Source organism: Caretta caretta, chromosome 21, assembly GCF_965140235.1.
Source record: "Caretta caretta isolate rCarCar2 chromosome 21, rCarCar1.hap1, whole genome shotgun sequence".
NCBI lineage: Eukaryota > Metazoa > Chordata > Testudines > Cheloniidae > Caretta > Caretta caretta.
The window spans coordinates 7,092,304-7,112,175 of NC_134226.1; the positions used below are offsets into that span (position 1 = coordinate 7,092,304).

General features: G+C 41.0%; 1 protein-coding gene and 1 non-coding gene across 2 annotated transcripts; both read left to right on the top strand.

The window, feature by feature from the left end:
* Nucleotides 1-514: 514 nt before the first annotated feature.
* LEMD1 (LEM domain containing 1) lies at nucleotides 515-18,605 on the top strand. Its single transcript, XM_048826883.2, has 9 exons — nucleotides 515-745; nucleotides 8,561-8,732; nucleotides 9,075-9,200; nucleotides 12,366-12,439; nucleotides 13,298-13,385; nucleotides 14,115-14,209; nucleotides 15,699-15,791; nucleotides 16,230-16,318; nucleotides 17,029-18,605. The coding sequence occupies exons 1-9, from the start codon at nucleotides 542-544 to the stop codon at nucleotides 17,273-17,275; spliced, it is 1,188 nt and encodes a 395-aa protein (XP_048682840.1). The 5' UTR covers nucleotides 515-541; the 3' UTR covers nucleotides 17,276-18,605.
* Nucleotides 621-692, top strand: TRNAW-CCA (transfer RNA tryptophan (anticodon CCA)). Its single transcript has one exon. It is a non-coding gene; the product is annotated as a tRNA-Trp (tRNA).
* Nucleotides 18,606-19,872: the final 1,267 nt, after the last annotated feature.

A 19,872-nucleotide genomic window follows, 5' to 3' on the forward strand; every position in this document is an offset into this window, starting at 1 on the left:
AATATTACATAATACTAAATGTAATAATAATAATAGTTAATATTAAACCCAGAGATTTCAGCTTGAGCTGAGAACTGATGTCTGAGAAAACTCAGTGCACCTAATACAGCTCCAACCCTGGCTGGGCATGTCCTGTCCCTTTATGTCTGAGGTTGCATGGGAATGGTATAGTCCTGTGGAGTAAGAGAGGCAGATCCCCTCCCGGGAGTTGTCGGTGGTATGACCCTATGAGATGTGCGAGTGGTAGCGCCCGCTGACCCCCCCTCCCGCGGCACCGACACAGGGAATTGGTACCGCCCACAGGGGCGTGGCCGGGCGGTGGTTGGCTGCGAGGCGGCCCGGCGGGCGGTTTGAAGGCGGCTGGGTGGGCCCCAGCCCGGCCGTGGGACGATGACGCGGGGGAGCTATCGCTGTCTCCGTCGGCGTCCGGCGGGGAGACCGAGGTGAGGGCTGCCACGGGAGCGCGCAGCAGCCTGCAGGGGTGGCCGGGAGAGCGAGAGGCTCAGGTGTGAGGTTGGGACGCCCCTGGGGCAGAGTACGCATGCGCGGAGGGAGAGTGACGGGGAGACCTGAGACGCACGCACAGCCTCTTCGAGCGCCGCTCCAGCCTGCGCTGGTGGGACCTCGTGGCGCAACGGTAGCGCGTCTGACTCCAGATCAGAAGGCTGCGTGTTCGAATCACGTCGGGGTCAAGGTGCCCCCTGGCTTGCAGGGGGATTTATTTTACGCCCTTAACAAACTAGAGGTGGGGTGGGGGCGTTTCCTCTGGCGTAGAGGGATAAGGGGAGGTGATCCCCAGGCATAAACACAGGCAGTCTGAGACAGGGCACTGGGGGTCCCCCAGTAATGATCCCTGGGAAGGGGGGGGGGGGGGAGCTGAAATAAAACACAAGTTGATGGTGCATGGGAGGGGTGCCCCTAAAAGTAAAATGGAGGTGGCTCCATTAAAATGGAGGAAGATAGGGTCTGTGGGAATCCCCTATGCTAGGAATCGTGCATGGGGGTGCAGTTGGAGGCAGTGGGGGAGCAGCATAGGGTTTCCCCAAAGCAGAGGGAGCTAATAGGAAGGATAAGGATTCCCCAAATTAAAACAAAGGGCAATTGGGAGGTGTGGTTGCAGGATAGAGCCCTGGGCAGGAGTCACCCCAAGGAGCATTTTTATATATATATATATATTTCTACTCATAGGTCTTGTCTATACTGCAGTGGCCCAGCTGCAGACTTTCAGTGTAGATGCTACCTAGGCCTCTGGGAGGGATTCTCCCTCTGCGCAGGTAATCCACCTCCCCAAGAGGCAGCAGCTAGGTCGAGGGAAGAATTCTTCCCTCACCCTAGCACTGTTTGTGTGTGGGGGAGACAGGGTGGCTTAACTACCCTGCTTCACACCCCTTTGTGATGTAGTTAAGCCAATTTAATTTTCCAGTGTAGACCAGGCTACAGAAATGTAGGGCTGGAAGGCACCTCCTCAGGCAATCTGCTACTTCATCCTGCTGCAGCTGACCCCTTTCTTGTTAGCTATTGCACTCCTGCTTAGCCCCACAGGGAGGGGTGTATGTTCCTGCTCTTTGGATGCAGATGCTCAGCTGACTTCCCCTGAGGGAGGATGATAGAGGAAGGCATAAAACTCACTCTTCCTTTTTAAAAACACTATGTATATGTACATTTCTGGCATATATTCCTACAGCAGTCTTCTTTAGTCTCAGCAAAATCAACTTGAAAAGAGGGATCATTACAGATGTAAATCCTAAGCAAGTACTTATGATTATTGGTTAAACACTGTGCTTGTGCAGCATTTATGTTCTAATTCACAGTTGTGTTAAGATACAAACTACTTAAGCAAAGTAAACTGACATTACTGGGTTAAAATTACATGGGGGTGAGCCTCATTTGCCTGTATAAATTACACCAAAGGTTAAATTGAAACAATCAAAGTTTGATTTTATTTTTTTTTCCCTTTAACTGAATTATTGTACTAGTTAGTTTCACTCTGGTTATCATGCAGAAACTTATGGCTACAGTACTTAAGTTACAAATAATTAGAGGATGTAAACATCCTCACAAAGCTGTTTTACTAACACTTAAAAGTCAGGAGGAGATTGAGTGGCTATAATGCTTATTGTTTTTTTCAAAAACAAAAAATCAAAACCTCCACAAATCTAAATTTGGGGCCTGATACCATTAACTATCAACAAATCTAGCCAACTGAAAAAAACAAATCTGAGGTTGTTTTCAACTATTGCACCTGCCTCTGAGTTCCTCTGCCAACGCATACAGCTTCACAACTACACTTTTTGATTCTTAAAATTCTGTTTTCTCTGCTGTATGAAATACTCTCATAAATATAACCGAGGAAACTGACTATAATTGGGGAAACGGAGACCATCTCTACATACAGTGCTGCTGTCAGATACATAAAGCAAACAAATCTCAGTGTTGAGAGGGATATTTTGCTCTCATCTTTCAGTTTATAGCATTTTTAGGTGTTTCTCGTAACCACAGCGGGGAAAAACACTTTCAGGCAGAGTAGGCTTTTTAAAGTTGATAGGGAGTCTCTAACTGCTTTTGACTATGTTGAAAATGTTATCCAGTCTTCTCAATGTACTGAGCATAGTCAAATGTGATCATGAGGTGGTGGGCAATTGCAGCTATCATTTGCTTCAGTGAGAGCTGTGAGTACTCAGCACCTGTCCAGAACAGTAACCTGTTCCAAAGCTCATTGACATCTATTGGGGTCTCGTTCACTAACTTCAATATGTTTTGGATCAGTCTCCAGCTCCTTACAGTCCTTGACGCTGTACAAAGCCTAGAGGAAAACTTGGGCAACTAACTTTGAGAAAGGTAAACAAAACAAACCCACCAGTAACTGTTAGATCATTAGACTGTTTCTATGACATGACACCGTTTAGCAGAGCTTTTTGCAAAGTCATTCAGTTAGTAGTTGCCTGGAACAAACAATTGCTAACCCAATTTTTGGAACTAATTTTACCTAATAATGCCATTTTATTAATTTAGTCATGATGACATTGCAGTGTCATGGTAGCTTGGAAAGTGACATATGCACTTGGTTATGCAAATAGTTTTGGATTAGGAAGCAACAGAATGCCTTATAAAAGTGTCGATTTCACAATAGAAAAAGCTTTTGAGTGTTCTTGGATTCTAACCCTTTCAACCTTCATTTCAAGATGTTTTATTTTGTACACCTGCATTTCCTTTAACCTTGGTCTTTAGTGCTCTTCTATTCATTTAAATGTTCAGTCTCTTTTCCTTAGATGGCTTTTGTTATGACTAGATTGTTCACCAAATCTCGCTGCGAACGAAAGTTGTTTTTGAGCTTATCTGTTTCCTCAATAATTTCTATTTATTTAGAAAAATAATTTCTGACTAAAAAGAGCTGAAGTTGAATTTCCCGTTTAGTGTACTGTCGTCCTTGATGCTCTTTAAATTAAGAGAAGTTGATGGACAAAACCAATAATTCCAAAAGCCTTGTTAAGAGTCCTGTGAATGAAAGAGGCTATATTAAAATCATTCATATGGCTACAAGATCTAGAATTAAGTCTAAACCTAGCCTTTGTGGGGCTGAATAGGTCATATAGCCTTGTCACATTGACTCTGATAACCAAACATACAGCCTTGATTTTGTGTTTTAGTTGTATGTTTGGGGGCGGGGTGGGCGGGGGAAGAGATGAAGTGTCACGGGGAAACTTGAGGCAAGTTAATAGCATCTCTTCAAATGAATGAACTAGTAAAGAGTTGTATGTTTATGCATAAAAATGAATGGAAAACAGAACTTTCAGTTTTCTGCTGCAATTTGTTGAGGTTTTAATGGAAATAGGCTTTGGCAGATGGCCATCTGAAATGCTGTTCGTTCAGTTTGGCTGACTCCTTTGTTAAAATAATGTATTTGTAGATTAAGTGAATGCATAGACTCACAAGTGCAACTTGAAAAGGGTCTTTAAATGGAGTGTGGCTTCCATGGGAAGGGAACTGAACACAATTTAAGATAATTGTTAGTCATGTTTTAATTGTAAGTGCGAGATGTCACTGAAGGTCCCCAGCTCTTGTTTCCTTGTACAAATTCTTACTTAGAATGCCACATGTTTCAAAGGGAATCCTATTTTCACATAGGCCTTTAGTGAAAGGTGCATAGTATAAATACAAAGCTAGATAAAGGATTTTTAAATGTCTATCCCAGTGCTAGCTGAATAATTTTCCCAATATGGGCAGAAGGGAGTGTTTCTTGCTTTAAATAGGGGCTGAAACATGCCAGGTACTTAGTAAGTACTAATTTCTAGCTTTGTTATTCTAGGGGCCAAGGACAGATTGTTGAGGCCTGTCTGTGGTAGGGAGTAAAGTATCTGAAGAAATATTGTTTAATATTAGCCGCCTCCAGTGAGCTTGGTTAATGTAATGGCTGAGCGAATATCAGAACTTTAAAATGGCGGTCTCTGTAACTATTTCCTGCTCTAAATGTTTTTAAATGAACTGGAACACAGAATCCTAATAAAGTCATTCTTAAAACACCCATCAGCCAGTGACTTCTAGTTGCATTGTAGTCTGGAGAGCTGTATCTTGTCCTAAGCATTTCAAACAATGTCGTTGTCCCTGTCCTCTCTCCCCCCCCTCCCCCCCGCCAATTCTCTGGGAAGACTTCTTCTACAGTGTAGTTCTCTTCCTATAGAGGAGATCTTCATTAACATTCAGTCTCATTCAGCTATACATATTTAGTTCTCTTAATCTTGCCTCATAAATAAATCACTCCAGACTCTTCATCATTCTTGTTGCTCTTCTGAATTACCTTTTGTCTTAGTAATTACTATACAGTATCCTTTAGTCAAGGACTGTAACAAATACCTTCTAGTATTGAGGTGTCCAGAAGTGAATGCAGTATTCTAGTCATGCTCTCAACTGAGTGATTATAGACTATCTCTCTCCTTTTCCATTGTGTGATGCCTCTACGACCCTCAAAACACTAGCGTTTCTGCTGCTCTGTCCTTTGCTATAGCTCCTAGAACTTTGTAGACATCACAGATGTTCTTTTGAAATATCACTTCCATAAATAGCTATCCTGGATTAACTTTCCCCATATGTATTTACTTGCCTTCTGAACAGATGCATCTTGTATTTCTAATCTCATTAAGCTGTTATGTTATTTTCAGGCCTCACCGGCGTAATAGATTGGTTTTTCTTCTTCCCAGCAAAATTCCTCCTTGTAATGAACCTTTAGTGAAGTCACAATCTGGTTTGACACCAGTCTATTACCATGGAAATTAATGATGTCACAGATAAGTTACTAGAGCTTTATTCTGGGCATGAAGAGCAGGGGCATTTGGGCTTTTAGAAAGAGGAAGTCCCTTTTTAACATCTGTAGCTGTTTTAATTACAGAGTCAGAATTTCATAAGATCATGTGAGGGGGTAAGTGAATTTGTCTGGAATATCAGAACAGTCTCCAAGACTGTTTCTAACCTGGCATACGAGGGATCTGGCATTCCTATCCGTAGAGCTGTCCCAGTGGAGAGTGACCAATTGTAATTTTGACCAGGGTAGATTCAGCCTTAGGAAATGACACCCTCATTTTAAATTGAAATGGGTCTTTTCACGGATACCTTCTTTTTTAAACCCCCCCCTCCCAAAAAAAAGCTGATGAACTTTGAGGCACAAATACGTCGTGAAACAATGACATGAAATATCTAGACTTGGTTCTTGTAAAATTATGTACTTTGCTGTAAAAAATATGTAAATCGTTTAGAAAATTGCCCTTTTTTACTACAGAGAAGTGAAGGCATGAGTTGACTTTGTATCCTGGGCTTCAGCCAAGAGATAAGAGACTTGTTAAGCTACACTAAAATATAGTGAGTTGACTGGCTCCCTGCATGAAAAATGGGTGCAAGCTGCCTCAGATAACCCATTAGAGTCTTTGTTCTAGAATCTTCATTAGACACTTTTAGGTACAATTAATTTTATTTTTAAAACCTCTTCTAGATGGAAATGTTTGTTATTAAACAGATTTAGGGTGGGGCCAAGAGGGAGGTGCTCAGCTCCCATTGGAAGTCAGCAGTTGGATGCCTAGCTAGTTCATGCTGCTTTGAAAATCCCAGTCTGAATTACAGAATTCTAGAACTAGAAAGAAGGTCTGCTTTTAATGTTCCTGAGGCCTGATTTAAACACAAAGTTGCATCCTTTTAGCTAATGGTGTGCTGATAAACTGGGGCAGCTTTGTGTGTAGTCACTATTATGACAGGTTTCAGAGGAACAGCCGTGTTAGTCTGTATTCGCAAAAAGAAAAGGAGTACTTGTGGCACCTTAGAGACTAACCAATTTATTTGAGCATGAGCTTTCGTGAGCCACAGCTCACTTCATCTGATGAAGTGAGCTGTGGCTCACGAAAGCTCATGCTCAAATAAATTGGTTAGTCACTATTATGTCAGTTTAAACCTGGTTTTATATCGGTTGAGCTTGGACCTTTAGCTAAGTGTCCACAGCGGGTTTATACTGGTTTAACCAAATCTGTTTTTAAACTGGTGCAACTCTTGTGTAAACAAGCTCTGGATAATCTGCTACAATAGAGTATGTTCTTTTAATATGCTTTTTTTAAACAGAGTTTTTATCTTAATAGTAGAGGTGACAGGGTTTTGAATTAGCCAGTGTTACAGAATAAAAGTCTATAGACCTGTCTAGTGAAGTTTTTTTGTAATTAGACAGTGACAGATCGCTAGCAGAGTATCAGTTTAACGTTGGCACTGATCATATCGTAACACGTAATTATATTGCAGTAGTAGTCACTGCAATATTAAAACAGCTCTGGGAAATGAGGGGTAGAAGTGAGTGATCATAGACAACATACGGTTAAGTTCACGTCTCAAATCATAAATAAGCAGAGTGAGAATTTGAATTGATGTCTGTCTATTTTCCCATGATGCAAAGCGTTAAGGTTTGGTTGAATGTTTAAGACATTCGGTAAACAAGTGTAGAATTTGTGTTTGGAATAACCTCATTCTAATGCATTGTCAACTAATCTTGAGATAAAAACTGGATTGTCTGCTCCAAACTGAAAAGTGTTTGAGGACTGTCTTTCTGTCTTGCAGAGCACCTCATATGCTGATGACAGTCAATAAATAATAAAGGCATATGAAAGTGCACCACAGATGTCTGTTCTACCAACAATATGTGGACTTGTCTGCCAGTGTTTCCTGTACTGCTTCTAAGACTTCTTTCTGACATTCATGGGTCAATTGAAAAAATCAAGTGTGCAGAAGAATACAGTGTTCTACTTCTATAAAAACATCACCCTTCTATAGGAACTTCCATGTGCGAATCCCCTAGGGCTTTGTAAATGTTAATGAATTAAACCTCACAACGTCCCTGTGAGGCATGAGACAGATGGGGTGATAGACACAGAAGCAAGCAAACAGAATGAAACCACTTTAATTCAATCTTATCCAGTTCTGTCAAGGTAGAATTGGGGTAGAGTGGTTCCCAAACACAATCTGAAAAGATGCATAAGATGGTTTCAAAACCTTTTCTTCCCACTAAAAGAAAGGGGAAGTGAGTGAAAGAGGCATGGCTTTTGCCCCTTTAAAATATCTGGGTCTCTACAGACTCTCTTCCAATCAGAACGGTGCCTGTTCTAATGAAAACCAGGGCGCAAGAGACCAAGGCATGGAAGAGCAGCTGTTGCATGCAGTCATGCGCAGTATTTTTGTGCTAGAAATGATTCATTTAGTCTGTGTAATATATATGGAAATGTGCTGTGGGAATGTCCGTCTGGTACTTGAAAATAACCTATCTTATTAATATAACTCAGACAAAGCAGATCTTTGACTTGCAGATCTTATAGGCTTTCCCTTCGGTCATATAGGCATAGGCAATCTGCCTCTTCGCTCTAGACTCTTTACTGAAGACTATTAAATCTACATATATACAACTTGGACAGAGTGGCAGGCCTGAAAAGGACACCACTCCATTACGACAAACATAACTGAATGATAATACAATATTTTCAGGTTGCTGCAGAGACGGCCAGCAAAAGGAAAGCAAGTTAACAAAACCATATTTCTGGAGCATTCGTGACCGACAAGGAAGTGAAGAAGGCAGGATTGAGGGTGGGATGGAGGAGAAATTATTTCCAAACTCTTGATACTGCAAACAATGGAGATCTGGACTATAAAGGGATACTCAAACTACTTTTCTAAACATATTGCATATAGGCCTAGGGATTTAGTAGTAATTATTGGCCATATATATTAGTGTACACACGGTCTTTTTACCTCATTTCTGGAAGCCGCCTCTGAAATCTGAGCACACCATCTCTTGTTCCACTTAGCTGTAATTGTTAGTTAAATATAATTATTACTTAACTTTGTATGAAATCTGTGATGGAATAGTGAGGCACTTGGAAACCATTCCAACAATGGCAGGAAACGCAAATGTAACTCTTCCTGTTTTATTAATCACTTCTATATTTTTAGATAAACTGGATTTGCAGAGCAACAGGATAAATGCTTAAAGATGCCTTGTGCTGTATTTAACTTTCATGGTAAATTCTCATATCTTATCTCAAAGGTTCTGCTGTTGGAAAAGATGGCCCAGGTCACTGTTGGTGTGTTGATAGAAAAGCAAGAACAAGAAAACCAAGACCAAGACACAACAGATGAAATCAGCATTAAACTACTGAGTGATAATGAATTGCAGGAAAAGCTTCTCATGTATGGTGCCGAGCCTGGACCAATACTACGTACGCTTCAAATGAATTATGGTTCTGGATTCTACTTCCCCATCTGTTCCTAATCAATTTAAAGGGTCTTTAAAGTGAGAAATTGAGTCTCAGCCCAATTCAAAAACATAAGACAAAAAACAAAGGCCTGAATTTTCAAAAGAGCTCAGCTCCCATTTCAGCACCTAAATGATGTGGCCAGACATTTCATACGTGCTCAGCGCTTGTTCTCAACCGGAGTTGCTGGGTGCCGAGCTCATTTGAAAATCTGGTCCTAAATTTCAGGGTTTTTACAACAATAAAACTAATTGCTCAGAAATCAATTGTTATTAATCCCCTTGTATTCGGAACTGCTTATTTTAGCTTCTACAAGGACTCTTTATGAGAATAAACTACGGCAGTTGGTGAATCCAAGTCCACAAGGATTATGTGCCAAGCCACAGGAAAGTGGAGATCTTGACCAGGACTCTGAGAGTGAGGAAGAAAAAGGTACAGTATTCGACTCTTTGGATGCAGAAATTAAAATGTCAGTTTATCAATCTTAATATTTTGTGTGTTTGAGAGCATTTAGTATTACTGAGTGAGCTTTTTCTAAATTGCCTAGGAACTATTTTCCATTAATTTCAATGGGAGTTAGGCCTATCTGCATCTTTGAGTGCTTCAAAAATCTGGTCTTAAGTAATTTAGGAGCACAAATCCCATTGACTCTCAGTGGGACTTGTGCTCCTAAGGCCTGGTTTACACTAGAAAATTACATAGTCATAATTATGTCACTCCGGGATGTGAAAAATCCACACCCCTGACCAGTGCAGTAAAGCAGACTTAAATCCCCGGCTAGATCGTGCTACTGCCTCTGAGGGAAGTGGAGTACCTACACCGGTGGGAGAACCCCTCCTGTTGGCATAGGTAGTGTCTACACTGAAACGCTACAGTGGCGCAGCTGTGTTTTAAGTGTAGATGAGCCCTTTGACATTTGAAAAGTCTACTCAATATAGTATGCACGATGTGCTAATCCACCTGTCTGAAATTATTTTAAATGTTGCTGATAAACAAAAGTATCTCAATGGTGACCTTTTATAAAGGAAAGTAATCTTGCTGCAATGGTTCTGAGAGTCTTTGCAGCTGAACTCCAGAGTAATTTCTTAGGTCAAATGCCTTTTGTCCCTTCCATGTTGTGCTCTTCATAGAATCATGGGGTGAAATCTTGGTCCCATTGAAATCAGTGGGGGCTTTGTCATTGACTTTAGTGACGCCTGGATTTCATATATTGTCCTTAATTTAGTGTGGCTTAATGGGTTTGTGGTCTAACTGTTTTATCACCTCTTGCTGTCTTCCACTCCTCCAGTCCCCATCTTGCACTTCATTATCAAGTGCACCCCTGCATACTGTCTGGTATATGATTGGGGTTTTTTTTTTTGGTTTGTTTTTTTTTAAACCAAAACTATAATGGCACATGGCTTATTCAGTGTCAGTAGAGTTGTAGACTGACTCTGCTCTGAGACGGAAAACTAAAAATGCTATAAAACACTGGGATGAGCAGTGTGATTCCGCAGCAAATGTCCCTGGGTGATGCAACAAAATAATTCAGATCTGGGCCACGTAACCCAAGTAAACCACACACACTACAGGGCTTGCACGTATTCCACAAATCAGAAAATAAGTTTCTTTGGCTTTTGGATGGAGTCTTCAGTCTCGTCTCCTATGCTGAAAACACTGGGACTCCTCAGTTTGAAGAGGAGGGAAATAAGGAGACACAATCCAGGCAAACAAAGCAAGAGTTTTGAGAAGGTAAATTAGGGACATAGAATTATTTGTATTAGATGCCTAGGAGCCCTAGTCATGGACCAGAACCCCATTGTGCTAGGCTCTGGACAAACACAGAACAAATGAATGCAATTGAATGGTAATGAACTGAATATTGATAAAAGGAAATACTTGATGCACAGCTAACTGTTGTAACTCAGCGTCACAAGATATTGTTGAGTCTGAGGGCAAGTCTACGCTACAAAATTAAGTTGACCTAAGTTACGTTGATGTGCAGCCACCGCAGTAAGTGAATCTGTTTTACGCATCCATGCTATGCTCCTTGTGTCAGCGGTGCGCATCCTTACCAGGAGCACTTGCACCGATTTCACTGCCAGTGTGGGGCACTGTAGGATAGTTGCTGAAAGGCAGCAACTGTGAATGTCTGCAACACAGTGTCTAAGCTGACGCTGCGTCAACCTGACTACATTGACGTAAGCACTAAATCTCTCATGGAGGTGGAGTTAAGTAGGTGTAGTGGGTGAGTTAAGTCGGTGGGAACTAAATTTTACTGTAGATGCTTAGAGTTAAGGCGACCTAAGCTGCTTTACATTGACCTAATTCTGTAGCAGAGACCAGGCCTGAGATCTTAGCTAGATTTTTATGAAAAGGACTAGAAGTTAGGGGCCTGATTCTTATTTGCACTAATACTTCTTTACAGTACTCTGAGGGGCAAATCCACAGTTGGTGTAAACTATCATAACCCTTGTTGAGGATTTGCTTCTGACATTGTAAAGGGCCTTAAATTGGCTCCTAACTTGTAACTTAGAATCAGGCCCTATATGGAAAATGAGAACATCCACTGTTAAATGAGACGTGTAGAAGTCTGAAGAAATGTAAACCAGCATGTTTCAGGGCATAAATCAATCTGTGTGGGAATTAGGAAGCAATTTATTCTATGGGCAGGTTGTTCTGTGACTGCCTGCCACAGGGTTCCTTGAAATGTCTGGCACTGACCGTTGTCTGACAGCTATTGAACCTGATGGCCCTGTGGTCTGATCTGGCATGCTAACTCCTTTGTGACTATCAAGGAAATTGAAGTATCTTCAAAAGAAAAAACGAATGTAGGGTTTTCTCTCGGCAGAAGTGTAACGTTCAGTAGCTCAATCCTGAAGATCTTTTTGGGGAGCTGCATAGAACTGAAAACCAAGCCTTCTTTTTTATCACTTGTAAGCCTCCTTTGAAGTTCCTATCAAGGAGATAGCCAAGCCTCTCATTTATTTTACAGGCTGTAAGGAATTGCTAGCTTTCTTTAAGCAATTAGTTTGGTGGGTCAATTTCTGTTGCTGTTTGAAAAAAGGGAGTTCCAAAATCCTGAGCGGATTAGAAATGTTTTGAAAAATACTAAACCAACAGCTGCACGTTGGACTAATCTGACAGCATAGCAGCTGTCCTAACAAAAGCATAGCTAGCTCAAACAAGCTGCCTGTTTTTCCTTTAAATTATTTTCACTCAATATAAAAACTTCCCTGGTTCTACTGCATAATGCTAGGGAATGGATAAGGAATTATTCACTCGTTAATTTTCCAGACGTGATTGCCAATATATGAATACTGTTCTGACCCCTCTCCTGCCTCTGTAGCCCTGAAGACTTGAATCTAATCCTCTGTTAGGTAGACCGCTGGCATTTGGGCACATTGCCTCTTTGCACCTTCTCATCTATGTATTTGTATGTTGCCTATCACCATTGTAGCTGGGTGAAAGCACAGGAGGATAATTAAGCAAAGCAATTTCTAAAGATGGCTGTCCTACAGCTCTTGTTTTGAAGTATTGACTTAGGCAAGGTGGCATAGATACTCCAGCATAATTACTCTTAAGTCCTCATTTATTAGTTTTCCTCTTCTTATTCAGAAACGGGTACTGAAGTAGTCCTTGAAACAAAAGACTTTAAAGTGACAGCAGCTTGTGCCACTGGCTACTGTAAAGTAAGTAACCTACTAATGCATGAATATTTTATGTAACTGCTGCTACATGCAGGAAATTTCAAGTTAATAGAAACGGATGTTCTTTGTATTAAGCTCTTGACAAATGCAGCAATTACCTTCAATCAGTTAATTATAGTATGCTTCTATGGCACAACTTCTACTGTGCAGCCCAAGGAAATCAACTGTAAAAGTCAGCTCGGGTGTTTAAGAATATGCAAGTGTATTTCCTGACATACAAAGTGCCCAAGTAATTTATAAATGCTGACTTATCAGTGTGTTTAAAATATAAAATTAACTATTTAAATATTGATTCAGTCACCAGTGTTTCACCATGTTAAATAACATTTAAACTTAGATTTTAAAGGGACACAAAGTAAGGTGACCATTATAAGTGGTGTGAAAGCAAGTTCCTATAAACCTTAAGATCAGACTCATCCCATCTATCTAAAGTTCTTATAGGAAAGTGCTGTTATCCCCATCTTACATTATAGATGGGGAACTGAGGCGCAGAGAGAAACGAAGTGACCTTGCCCAAGGCTGCAGAGGGAGTTTGTGGCAAGACATGTAATTGAACCTCCGTCTTAGGTTCTACTCTAACCATTGGACAAGCCTTCCTCATGTTTCTTCATATTTTGTGGAAAAAAATTTCCTAATTACAACAATTGGCTTCCAAAAATCTATAGCATTTGAAGAAAGCTGAAGTGATAAATACCATACTAAGATGTGCTGGCTCCATCTGTGTAAAATAAACAGTTCTATATTGTGCCCTTCAAAAAATATGGACCTTTAGTTAAGGTCACTTTTAGTAAAAGTCTCCATTGGTTTTCAGCGTTCCTCATGGATTTCTTTTTCTTACAGGCGCCACACGTCGAATTTTCAGAACGCCACAAGAAACTCCTAGCACCTGATGCAGATTACAGTCTTGCCAAGATAGTGGCCGAGGAAAGTACCCACCCTCCCAATGTTTTAATTTATGGTTATGTTGGTGCTCCTAACAATTCACAAATCTTGAATTTTGTGCATGAACTTGCATGAGAAAAAGCTTCTCGTTAGGCATGCTGTAGTGGAGCAGAATGTTTCTTCGCTGCTTCTTACTTCACCTACTGCTAACTTTTCAGCAATGGTTATTACTGATCAGGGGTTGACCTATAACATTGGCTTTGGCCTATTTGCATCTTGTTCATATAGAAAAGCCTTATTGTTCAAATTACATACTAGAAATAGTCATGAGAATAATTCTCTTATGAAATTACTGGCCCATGTCAATGAAGGTGTTCCATTAACTGTCAAATGGGCCGTATTCTAGACATCTACATTGGGCCCTTAACAAATAAAGCAAGCTGATATTCGATTGCTACTTAGAGCAGAAACTGTTATCTTGAGAACTATTTTACACGTCTGATGTGTGACGCACAGATGATTCCAGGTTCTTACATTTAAAAAAAAAAAATTAGCAGTGCACAATAAATGAAGGTGTAGACTTATTGTCGCAGGTGGAAAAATCACTAGTAGTCATTACTTGGATAAGCGCAGGTTGTTAACTGCAAGAGAATAGTCTCTTGTGCACAGTATTCTTGACCTTGATACAGCATCTTTGACCAGGAGAGTATTCAATTATGCATAGGTTGTTTACCCTTCCAATTAATGAATGCCTGTCTTGGATATTAACAGCTAGAGCAAATATTGCCAGAGGATAAGTTGCCAGCACATCGGACACAAGGACAGAAGAGGTCAGGTGGCGGCAGTCCCCAGGCTAGTCGTAGGACAAAGGTACTCTGGCACCAATTAACTTATAATAAACTGGCTTTTTTCCAGAAAATCTTCCAAAAGTGCTATCCACAAAACTATGTCCCAGAGCAAATAGTAAAGCAAAATGGTGCAAATGAGGTATCAGTGAATAGCATTTAGCTACCTAAGGCACTATCCATGCCCTTCAAAACTCCTTTCCTTGGTGTTGCATTTGATCCTGAATACAAATCTTCCCTTACCCTAATTTAAGACAAAGTAGTGCTACCTCAAAGGTGGACTCTTAAAACAAGCAAAATGTACAAACAGTTGCATGACTCCTTTTAAAGAATAGAAAATAATCCCAGAATGTTTCTTTGCATTTCTAAATCAGCAAGAGAGGTTGAAACTATGATGTACCCTTAATAACTTTATGCAAAATTTCAGTGCAGCAGAGTTGAATTTGTTTTAGGCCCCAGTCCTGTAAAGTCTTATCACAGAGCACAAAGTTAAGCACATGCCTACATCTTTGCCAGATTGGGGCATTAGATTGTAATGTCCTTAAAGTGAGGGTAGCCAGAAGCTGGGACTGGACAATCAGATGGATTACTTGATTGTTCTGTTCTCTTCATTGTGTCTGAAGTATCTGGCACTGACCACTGTCAAAGACAAGATAGTGGGCTAGATTGACCATTGGTCTGCCCCAATATGGCTGTCCTTATGTTTGTACAGCAACCAGCACAGTGGGTCTCCAGGCCTGATGAAGGCCTTTGGACGCTGTGATAACATAAATGTTATATCACCAGGACATGAAAAGAGGAACCCCCCAGCGCTGCTCAGTGCCTGCTCCTGCAGCGTCACATGGACGGTACCGATGCCTAGCAATAATTCTTGCCTGACTATGGGACCCTGCCCATCCATCTCCCTGGACCAGCCAGTATGCCAGAAGGCACAAATGTGGCATATCCCAGTTTCTCCTTGGTGGGAGAGGACTGAAGGCATTAGTAGCTCTTTCTCAGGTTCCAGTCCTGCTCCCGCTGAAGTGAACGAGATGTGGGATATATATGATATATCACTGTTTCTTTTTCATTCTGAGGGCTTTAGACCAGACCTATTGTGTGCTTCAGCCCATAAACGTAGCTTATCCATAAAAATAATTGACTGGCAGTTGAACACTTTTTGTTTGGATCAGTGAATGCTAGTCAGCCTTCCAACAACCTAGCTGGGTCCATTTGGAGTAAGTGCCATTCCAATCTTTTGAACAGATTCACTCTTGAATTTCAGATTTGCCCTAAATGCCCTAAGTGTTACAATCAAAAAAAGCTTAAAACCCATTTCCTCCTCCCCCGTTATTCCATTTCTTTCTTACCTGAACCACTTTTTTTTAATTGCAGTGGTGATCTTTGTTACGCTTGTTTATATGGGCTATTGAATTAGTGGATTTAGATCCTATGTCCAGATACAAAGTACTTCTTACTGTGGAATGTTGATTTATTTACTTAAAGTAAGCTGCAATCACTTGCTTCTTTGGCAGGGTAAGATCATGCTGGACAAGAGCACAATGACTTATCGAACACCAGCTAATACTCCACAGGCCTCAATATTTGTTAAACAGAGTAGACTGCAGGCAACTAATCTCTTTTTTTAAACTTAATCTCCTGGGTGGCTATAAATCCTTCACAAGGTGTTTTTTCTGGTTACGATAGAGGAAATATTCACTTTAAATGAAGTTATTTGAAGGCTGTTTCCACTTACTGCGTTGCTTCTTATCTGAAAATAAAGAATTTGGTTATTACATTTCTGGCACAACTCTCCTTCCGGCTTTTGTGATCACAGCTAATGTTCCAGGCTAGCACTGGGCATGTAATTGCCTTTTCCCATTCATCCTGGTTTTGGTCATTGAAAATCCACCACGATGAATCCTCACTCCAAAAAAGTTAACGAAGATATTCTTCCTCTCAAGTATCCACACCTTGTTCAGTGGCTTCAGCAGTTGGGAATAAAAGATCCTGCATAAATTCTATTTACTAAATCTCCCACTATAAACTCTTTCTTCTCTTGTTAGGCAGCTGACACAATGGGTGACTCAGTGGGCAAAGATGATGGTCAAGGTGAAACATGGTTTCCTGATCCTCGGTCTCCCATAGGAATAAGGTAATGCTCTTCAGCCATTCACGAATTCAAAAATTCACTACTCAGTCACTGAAACTAGTGTAGAGGCTTTTAGCTGCTTCTCTTTTAGGTATGAGCTTCCTTTGCAGCTCTGCAAAAAAGCTACTTTCAAATTCTTTAGCACTTCTAGTAAACAAGAACCCATGTGTCCTGCTGCTCCCTTAGAAAGCCTTGGGGAGGAGCGCTTATCATGCAGTGCAGCTCATTAAACAAAAGGCATCCTGACCTGCAGATTTTGCTTCTGTTGGCTACCAACCAGAATGCAGTGTTTCCCAATACCACTTTACCATCACTGTTAACACAACAAATAGTGACCATATGGCACAAGCCCATCTGGGAAAGTATTCCTTCCAGTTCTATCTTAAGGCAGGTCATGCTGGTCCATGCGGTGTTAAAATGAACTTCCTGGCTGCAGTGGGTGCCCAGCCTGAGTTTAAAGCAACCCTTGGTTGTCCCCGTATACACAGTTCACAAAAACGACCTCTTTTTACGTTAATCTCAAAGGAGCATGTTTGATCATATGGAGGTTTGCTCCAGCCATGACTATATTTTAGTTTGTCTTGATCACAAGAAGCCTGATTCCTGGTGCTTTATTTCTCTGAGTCTGTGTGCTTAAGTTTGAAAGGTAACCGTGGTTAGCAGTATGGATTTTTTTTTAAAAGTTATCTTAAACTTTACCATCCTTTTCACAGTCCTACTAAGAGAAGATCAGTGAGAGAGAGTGACCCGTCAACACAGAATATTGTGGAGAAGTCCAAAGTGGAAAAGGAGAAGCCCAAGGCAGCAGCATTAGAGCGGGAGGAGGTCCATCGAGGAATCTTATCAATGCCCATAAGGATTGCTATACTCGCTATCTTTGTTTTCGTACTCTTTGTCTATGTAACTATGGAGACCAACCCAGACAATCCATTCACAAACTTCATCATAGGAAGAGGATAGTAGTGCTGTCCTGATACCTAGCTAGGGAGCATTTAGGAGTGACTGCAAAACAAAGCAAATGCCTTTTTCGCTCCCTACTTACATGTGAATAAGCTCTTGAGATGGTGAATTAAAAGGCCAACGGGGAAAAAAATTCTAGTCACTGAGTTTTCTTTGTCAAATATTCATTATATAGAGAGGCTCATAAGTCTTGGAGACCCAACTTGTTTCACAATTTATCACCTCACCTTGAGCAGGGGAGAAACAGACATGTATCTCATGATCAGATTCATCAGTTCATCCACTCGGAAGGGTTTTGCATTTTTCTAAACTACCAGTGGCTGATCATTCTTTCCCCAAAATGAACGCTCTTGTACTGAACTGTTGCTCCCTTGTATTGGAGAAGCACTAGCTTGAGACCTAGAAAACAAATTGCACACCTCTAACAAGCCAAGTAACAGCCAGCATGGTACCACAGACAGTGAGGAGCAAATCTCAGGTTCCCCCTGGAGTGCCTTCTCATATCTTAACTATGACAGGAAATTTGCTTTCTTTTTCACTCCTCCAATTCTGGATCATATCAAAAGTGGGTACTGTGGTTATCAGCACGTTTCTGAGGCAATGCGCTTCCTCCTGATTTAAAGTTGAGCTGTCTCTCTTTTGTTTTTTAAATATAAAATCCTAAATCACTCAAGTTACAATGCTGTAAAAATTAAGATGCTTTAAAACCATAAATGAAAGTTCATTTCTCTTTACCTGCTAGGACCGAGTTGAGGGCTTTTAGTGTCCGCAGCTCTTGTAGGAAAAACACAGAATTCTGAACTTAGGGCTTCACCCTAAGAAATCTAACACATCACCAAAGCCTTATGAAATGTGTTTAATTTGAAGTCTACTCATGTAGTCTGTTAATGGCATAAGATATTGAATGGTCTCTTCTAATTTTTAAAGGCATTTCATTTAGCCTAAGATCTCAGCAAATCACTTTACGACTGTGTCTAATGCCCTCACTTAAAACCTTGGCTAAAGTTTCAATGTGAGATAATGGATTATCTCTTTCCTAAACAGATAACTAGTAACAAGGAGAAAGGGCTTGACTCCTACAATTGTTGTCTTTAATTCCACTGCCTTAGCAAATTCTGCCTCTGTATTCTGAGTTGCATGTTCTAAAATGCTAGCTGCTTTGAAAAAATGCCATCTTTCAATATAGCATATGCAACGGAAGCTGGATGGTGCTATTTTTGCATGGTTTTGTATTTACATGGAAACACTTACCTGGTTCAGATTGTTTAAGTACCAAGCTATTTTAAGTTCAATTGCTACAATGTTAAATAAAGAGCCTTGTGATATGAAATCTGTTTCCCTCCTCAAATTCACACCTTGTGATTTCAGCCTTTGACAGCAGGGGCACGTAAGCAGCAATCTAGCTGTCACTCAGTCCCTTCTCTAAATCTTGTGTTGTGTTTTCCAGCTGAAATTGGTTTCTTAGGTCTGGTTATTTAGGATGGAGAATGGGAGATGTAGTTTGTACACCCTTAACATTCCTAATAGCTTGCTACTGCAAAACCTTCTATTCTAGAAAGGTTTTAAATCTTCCTCTGAAGCAGCTAGTATTCTGCTTTTTGGCATTCCCCCCCCCCCCCCCCCCGGAACCGCTCTTCTGAGCTAATATGGCGACTTTTGTCTTCCCAAAATCTGTCTTAGTTGTAAAATATATTGCCTCCGATAGATGCTTCGGCTTACGCAACTAGCTTTAAATTTTGTCCTCTTAAGGTCAAAGTTTGGTGCTTCCTGTGATGAAAAGAGCTAGGTATTGTCTCCTTTTTTTCCCCCCATTTCCTGCAGATTCTGAGAAACTTTCTCTTGCCTCTGCAGAGACTTTCAAAATGTATGTTGGTTTTGAGATGAGAGCTGATACTGTTCCAAGTTCTGAATACAGGGTAATGCAGCACAGGGCTTGTCTACATGAACTCTGAGTTTGTGGCAAGCTGGGGTATGAATCTACCTTACAGTAGGCTGCTGTGCGCTGACTGTCCATGCGCACTCTTCTGAGGCGTGCGCGCACAGTTTGTTAATGCTCTGTAATCTACTCCCGTTTCAGTCTGCACCCTAGCTTACCGTGAACTCTGTTGGTGTAGACAAGCCCACAAGTGCTTTGAAGAGAACCTGTCATTTTCCCAGCATCGAGATATGATCTGAGACCACAGCAACCGACGTGCCAGATTTACACAATAGTCTTCATGGAAATACAAAGGATGTTGCACTGGAGAGAGTTGTATGTTGAATGGGTAGTTCACACGAACATCACTTTTTTTTGTTTTACTTTTGTCTGCGAGTTCTTCTAAGCCTGTTCCTCTCATTACCACTAGATCAACTAAGTTTATAATGTGCTAGGAAGAAGCAATATTAACCAGACTTCCCGTCTCTTGGCATTAGCTGCCTAACACCATGGAACACATTGGGGGACCCATCAGTGCTTCCCCCACTGGGATAATGCAAAGAAGCTAGTGAATTTACTCTTGTCCATCTCTAGACCAGTGGTTCTCAACCTGTGGGTTGCTTGTGGCACACATCAGCAGCCCAGGTGACCTCCTCAGGGCCATACAGCGTGTGTGTGTGGT

Excerpts from the sequence above, each read along its gene's own strand:
- LEMD1 (XM_048826883.2), top strand. The coding sequence starts at position 542 with ATGCGCGGAGGGAGAGTGACGGGGAGACCTGAGACGCACGCACAGCCT. Across the intron at positions 8,733-9,074 it reads CGAGCCTGGACCAATACTAC|CTTCTACAAGGACTCTTTAT; the intron begins GTACGCTTCAAA and ends TGCTTATTTTAG. Across the intron at positions 13,386-14,114 it reads CAAGATAGTGGCCGAGGAAA|AGCAAATATTGCCAGAGGAT; the intron begins GTACCCACCCTC and ends ATTAACAGCTAG.